This window comes from Conger conger, chromosome 3 (genome assembly GCF_963514075.1).
Source record: "Conger conger chromosome 3, fConCon1.1, whole genome shotgun sequence".
NCBI lineage: Eukaryota > Metazoa > Chordata > Actinopteri > Anguilliformes > Congridae > Conger > Conger conger.
In genome coordinates, this window is record NC_083762.1 from 58,102,889 (window position 1) to 58,109,774 (window position 6,886).

At 38.0% G+C, this 6,886-nt stretch overlaps 1 protein-coding gene across 1 annotated transcript; it reads right to left on the minus strand.

Annotated features, from left to right (window-relative positions):
* Nucleotides 1-6,403: 6,403 nt before the first annotated feature.
* On the minus strand, nt 6,404-6,886 carry LOC133123495 (twist-related protein 2-like). The gene has a single exon (XM_061233965.1). It carries the CDS (start codon nt 6,884-6,886, stop codon nt 6,404-6,406), a length of 483 nt encoding a protein of 160 aa, XP_061089949.1.

A 6,886-nucleotide genomic window follows, 5' to 3' on the forward strand; every position in this document is an offset into this window, starting at 1 on the left:
TAGCTAGACAACTGCAATTATTAGTAATTTGTTTGACTGTGATGATCTGCTGTGTGGTTCTTCTAGGTGTGGGAGCCTTGTTCTACCAGTGTGCAGAGAAGCATGGGGCTGTTCATATGGCTCAGGGCATATCTGCACAGATGGTTTGCAGATGCATCAATCTCTAAATCATCTGTATGGATCACCCTATTCACGTAAACACTACATATCTGCCAATCTACATGCAATAGAGATCAGTGGATCTACGTGGCATCTATGGAGCTTTGATTAAAAAATGAAATAAATACATTTTCACAAGGTGCTGCATAGAGTGGGATCCCATCAGAGCGCAAGAAGGACTGGCTTCATTCATTTGTCCTATACAGCCAGAAAAACTACTCTGCACGGATATTTATTTACTGTACTTCTAAATTAAATTGTCTGCAAATATATACATACATACATACATACATACATAAATACATACATTGTTGCATGCATAATTAGGTTTCTTGAGGCACAATACATTTAGGTACAGACAAAGTCTGAAGGGTTCTTCCAGAAACCATCTCAGCTGTTACAGCAGCACACAGTAATGGAAAGAACATCATGGTGATAGTGGCAAACTGTGACTCACCCTGGCTGAAACCCTGACCATAACCTTGTGAAAGTAATGGCTTTTATATTTCTTTTTAAGAAACCTACTTTGATTTCATGTTCTAACATGGTTCATAATCCACATTGTGTTATATTGATTGTTTAGATTTTGTGAAGATAAAGCTGATGCTGTTTGGCTTGTGCTTTGCTGCAAGTCCCTCATGTTAAATCCATCCGGGTGGTAACTGTATATTTGAAAAGCAACCAGTGCATCACCTCTGCAGAATTCAATATAGTCTGTAAGTCATTGTGTCAGTCTGTCCTGTAGAAATAAGAAAACAGCAATGTAAAAAAGGGAGAGCAGCTCTATTATGTCTGAGACAATAACCACACACCCAGTCTTCTATTTCTTTGGCGCAAGAGCACAGTCTTTTTATTCAACTGAACAAAAAGGCAACAGAACTACTTGCAGCATTTATGTATTTTGCACACCTTGACCTGGTAACTCTGACATACTGTACAGTGACTTTTTTTTATCAGAAAACTGCTTTAGAATTTGGAATATTAAATGTGACAGAGCCCCTTTGTTTCTTGTTCCAGATGTTTCTAAGGAAAACCGGGTGGAATTCCTACATCTGCAGACCAGGCGAAGGACAGGTATATGGATAGAATCTGTCCATCAGTTTATTATAGGTTATATTCTGTTCTCTGTGTGGATTAATAATATGTCTACATTTTTACATTTATGAATATACAGTGGGGTGCAAAAATTTGGGCACCCCTGGTTTAAATGTCTGTTACAATTAATCTGTCATGAGGGAAAGTAAATCTGAGTTATTCTTTGTTACATTTTTTTAAAAGATGATTACTAAGACCTAGACCCAGATGATTTACTCGTTAGGGCTTCAATGAGTATATATTCCAGGGCTGAACTTTTTATTCTGATGTCACTCCACAGCTGTTCTGTCTGCTAAAACCATGGGTTCCTCTAAACACTTGTCCAAGGACGTCAGAATGAAGATGGTTCATTTCATACCTATTTCCTTCATACCTTTCATACCTATTTCCACTGTCATAAACATTATTAGAGAATGGAAGAGAAATAGAACAGTTGAAGTCAAGGCGAGGTCTGGAAGAAAATGATAGAATGGCCCGAGACCTGGTGAGAAATACTCAGAAGACCCCACACATCACTGTAAAAGAGCTGCAAAAAAAGTAGCAGACACAGGTCAAGCTGTTCACAGGACAACAATAAAAAATATTTTAAACAAAAATGGCAGAGTTGCCAGAAAGAAGCCTTTCCTTCAACTTCAACACAAAATTTTACATCTGAAGTATGCAAAAGAAAAAATTAAGAAGCCTGAAGCCTTTTGGAACAATGTGCTTTGGACAAACAAAACCAAACAACCAGCCTTGATAACCACAACGGGGAGAGTGTTCCAATTCCTGAGTGAAGCAATCTATGGTCTTCCTTTGTAGCCTGCCCAGGAGACCTGTTATTTGGTAGTTAATACATGATGTCATTCCTTCCCCCGGCTATTGCATCTGACAGCTAATAGTGATTTATTTCAGTTGTCCATGTATGTGTCAGGGCGCAAATCCTCTGTGCTGCGTGTGCATGTGTCCACACTTGGTCCCTGCATGTGTGTTTGTGTGTGTGTGTGTTTGTACATGCATCCTCTGCTTTTCATCAGTGATTGTCACTCCTGGTCCTTGAGAGCTGCAGCGTCTGCTGGTTTTTGTTTTCGCCTTATATAAGCAACCAATTCAGACCCAAGAAACAAGGTGCAACAACTGTGCAATTAACTACTTTAATTGATCAATTAAGTGCTGAGTGACAACAAAAGTCAGTACACCCTGCAGCTCTCCTAGACCAGGAGTGGGAACAATGCTTCACATCCTCCTGGCAGATGCAGTGCTCTGACAAACCACTGCCCCATGGAGTGGTTTCATGTGAATTGTAATCCTGGCCACCAGAGACCAGGGAGTTCCTCAATCAGGAGATTTCCAGACCAATAACCTCCATTTGTCCTGCTCCCATTCCTACTGACTACTGACTTTTACCAAACTTATTGCTCCTCATTTCCTTTTTTTATTTCCTCCTGAGACTGAAACCAGGAGAAAAGCCTCGGAATAAAATTCTGCAGGAATAAAATTCTAGACAACAACCCAGATGTGGAATTATTGCTTCTGGTCCACTTCCTCACTGTGTGCTGAGACCCAGTGAATTAACTTTGAATATTGAACCACTTACCATGGAGTTGACAGAAGAACCCTTTTGAAAGCAAGTCAGTCAGAGTCTTTGAGGTGGGATGCTTTTATAAAGGCCCACTGGATGCAGAAATGCAACTTTAACTGAGCCAAACATCTGCCTGATTGGCATGCTGGTCAGTCATTCCGATTTGAATGGTCTTTATGTAAGATCGAGGTTTTTCAAAGCCATAATCCAGAATGCAGACACTTGGAATCGAGTCAGATATTTTCCATTCAAAAACCCAAGCTCAATATTTTGGTTTTTCTTGTGTTTTCAGCATTTCTGAAATTCCATGTGACACACTTTCTTATATTCTAAGTACTTTGGAGTAGCTTTTATAAACATTATAGGAGAAATGAGGATGAAGAGCCCAACACTGCTCTTTCTCTTGCTTTCTTACTGATTTAAGGAGTCACTTCAGCTTAAGTTTCTATACTAAACATTTTAACCCACTTTTCAGTCTCAACACCATGGTGGTTCCTTCTACCTTCAAAAGAAGATAGCATTCTCATCTGGGCTCACAATTCATACAGGACACGTGATCAAACCACATCATTAAGCATCAAATTTATCATTGCAAAATAATAAATACATGTGATGAGGAAAGGAAATCGTTCAATTCTTACCAATGGATAAAATGTGCTAAAGAATATTCCAGTAAACTTTACATTCATCTCTCCTAAATGAAGGGAAATTAGCTGAAACCAAATTAATTATTTGAGAGTCAGAGTTTCGAATGAAAGGGAAATGGTTTAGTAGTGTTCCGGTATTTAGAAATTGAGAAAATACTGTGCGGTCGTTTGCTCGTTAAAGAAAATTCCCAGTGGCGTGTCTATAAATCATTAGGCTACTTCTTATTAAATCGGACAGGGGTTTTATACATTCTGGTTTGAAACTGGCTCAAGATTATTCTCTTAATGAACCTCAAGTTTTTATAGACGTTTATCTGGAGTTTTCTTTCCATAACAACAGAACAGCAAAAACAAAACTAATTCTTACACTCTAAAAAAACAAAAGAAAGTTTAGAGTTTGTTTGTTGTTTCTCAGTGAAAACAAACGAGAAAAGCCTCTGTTGTTTTAGCTCCGAATCGAATAAATCAGCAAGGGATTCAGCCAAAATCCACAAGGAAGGTGTTTATGCTTTAACTTAAAATAAAAAACATGTTTAAAGTCACATAACTTCGAGGCCCATGATTGGTCTATAAAGAGAAACGCCCATTCTTGCCTATGAAGCCATACATTAGTTATTTATTTTTAAAGCACATTCTATCAAAGCAAAATGTCGAGCTTACAAGATTGAAGGCAGTTTCTATAATTGGAAATAGCCTGCATGACAATACCGTAAAAAGTAATTGAGTACTTAGGATTATTTTTTAATGTTTGTTTTAATAAATAAGAAAAATGCACATTGGAAGGCATATGAAAGTAGGCCTTCATCGAAAATAAAATAAATTGCTCCACTTGTATTGATGCCTAAAAATGTATTCTTATTATAACTTATCAAATATTTACAATAATTGCTTAAAACGTGCATACATTAGGCCTACTGTTTTGATAATGACAATAAGTCAGACTCTGCCAGACTCTGCGAAAATCCAGGCTTCGTGCTCCACGGGTCCGACCGACATGCTGCATCCCTTCGTCTAGGTTTTTGAGGTCCCCTGGTTCTCGCTGAAGTCATTTCGTGTCGTTAGTCGTTGAATGAATCAGGCTATAAAATATAAGGGGAAATGCATCACAAGATGTCAGATAGCAGGAATACTACCAGAGAGGCTTTGTTATTTAAATGCCAGTGTATGTGGGAAATTGCTGACGAACAAAAGCCACATTGAGTAGGCTATTGATGTTTTTTCAACTGATACATTTCAACGTCCATCTTATGGAAAGAAATGGTTATAGCCTGCTATAGCTAGTCATAATTTAGTATTTAGGCTATTTGTCACTCACGTATGACAGGCGACATCAGAATCCCAGTTTGATTACATATAGATTATTACAGACAACAGTATAAATTACTCATTAACATTGCACGTATTGCATGTCATTGTGATATCGCATTTTTGTTTCCTTCCTTTCCGTACACTGATGACCTCCACTTATGTGCATTTCAAGCAGCAGTCTTTGTTTAAAATCAACCTAAAATTTTACACCAATATGTAATGTTTATTTTCTTTCTTTAAAAATTGAAATATAAACCCATAAACCAATGAAGATATTTTATGTAGGCACACTGTTCAGCTGTTCTCAGACCAAAGCAAGCAAAGCAAGGCTGGTTTAATTTGGCTAAGACAGTTACATGTGTATTATGTCACTGTGTTGTATGAGTTTTCAGACGTTTGTGATTATAAAGTTGTAATTTTCCCTTTGTACTTGTTAAAGTGCTGAAAGTCAAATGGAAACAAATATAAGGGTTTGCTTTATATGTATATTAGGCAATTGCTGACACCTGCTTGGTGCTTATCTGATGGATGGTACATGTTCACAATTTCTGGATAAATTTTTAACAATATCTCCAATAAATGTGGGTATTTTATGGGATACTATTATGGATATAATCTGTCATTACTATGTAGCCTATTGTAATAAGCAATCTCTTCAGACTGTACCTTGACTCCTCTGTGGGAGTACCCTGATCTATTCACCTGTCGTAATCTTTTAGTCCCTTTTTGTACTTTGTATTTTAATCTATGACTGTTGCACTTGTATTTGTATTTATATATCTTGTTACTTTAATTGAGCCACTGTTTCATGTAATAGCCATTTAAAATGGCAATTACAAAATCTGATTGCATTAATAACAAAGGCATATTAGCCTTTTGACAGCACATCTTTTATCAATTAACTCTCATAGCTATGCACAGGTTATATTGTTTGAAAGGAAATGCAATCTTAAGAGCTTGGGGTTAGAGCTATTTTGAGTGCAAGCCACTGGATGTTTGCATGCAGAATAATTCATATTCAATAATCTCAGGCACTAACATGCCTGCGGTCTAACAACTCAATAATAGATCCAAAATAGTCATGTGGGGCTTTCATAGTTAATTAGTCCTTGTCTTCAGTATATTCCGTGCCATTAAACAATCCGTGGCATAAATTAATTGTCAACATCTCCTGCACTATTCCGGACTATTCCCTGGTCCATGTATTTTGCAGAATGTGCATGACCTTCATTGTACATGATGTTTGATATATTACAAAAAGAATTAATGATTTTATGTGATTTTATGTGATTTTATGTGATTTTATGTGATTAGTGATTTTATAATCATAATCATAGTATGGTTTGCTATCACAGGGCGTATAGGAGTAGAGCCTAAAAATAGAGGTAGTCATTATGGACTATGTTAGATTTTATTTACACCTACAGTACTTCATGTTTTGTCGAATAGTAGGCTACTAGGCTACTTCTCTCTCTAATTAATTGTTTTGCATAATATTTAATTGTTGCATAGACTATATTATTACTATTGGGACGGCTTATTAATAGTACAAATAATCATCATTTCATTTGAAAGAGAATATGTGTCTGTGACTGTCGGAACCTACCCCTGGCATTACGGAGCGTACTGGAGGCTACTGGGACGCGGACATGGACCATGCGCCCTCCATCCGCCACACTGAGAAAGCGTAACTGAGTCTTTCGTGAGCGACGTAACTGCAGCTTGACATCTTGTTATCCATCTCGTCGCTTTGTAGTACCTGACAGAGAAAATCTATGTATCTGGACGCCAGCTTCAGTGTCTGAATCTTGCTCAGTTTGTCGGACGGTAGCGTGGGGATGATTTTCCGTAAAGAAGCAAAGGCTTCGTTGAGAGACTGGGTCCTCTGTCTCTCCCTTACATTCGCTAAAACCCGTTGATTCTGGAGCTCCTCGTATGACTGCGTGCTGCTGGGACTGGATTTTTTGCCCCGCTTAACTGAACAGATTCCACAGTCCCCGTTTAGGTTCTTACGATTCCTCTTCCTTCCGAATATTCTCTGCTGTTTATCCACCTCCTCCTCGCTGGTAACTGAGCTATCCGCTGGGGAGACCGGCGAACCCGAGCTCTCTTCCAT

Excerpts from the sequence above, each read along its gene's own strand:
- LOC133123495 (XM_061233965.1), bottom strand. The coding sequence starts at position 6,886 with ATGGAAGAGAGCTCGGGTTCGCCGGTCTCCCCAGCGGATAGCTCAGTT.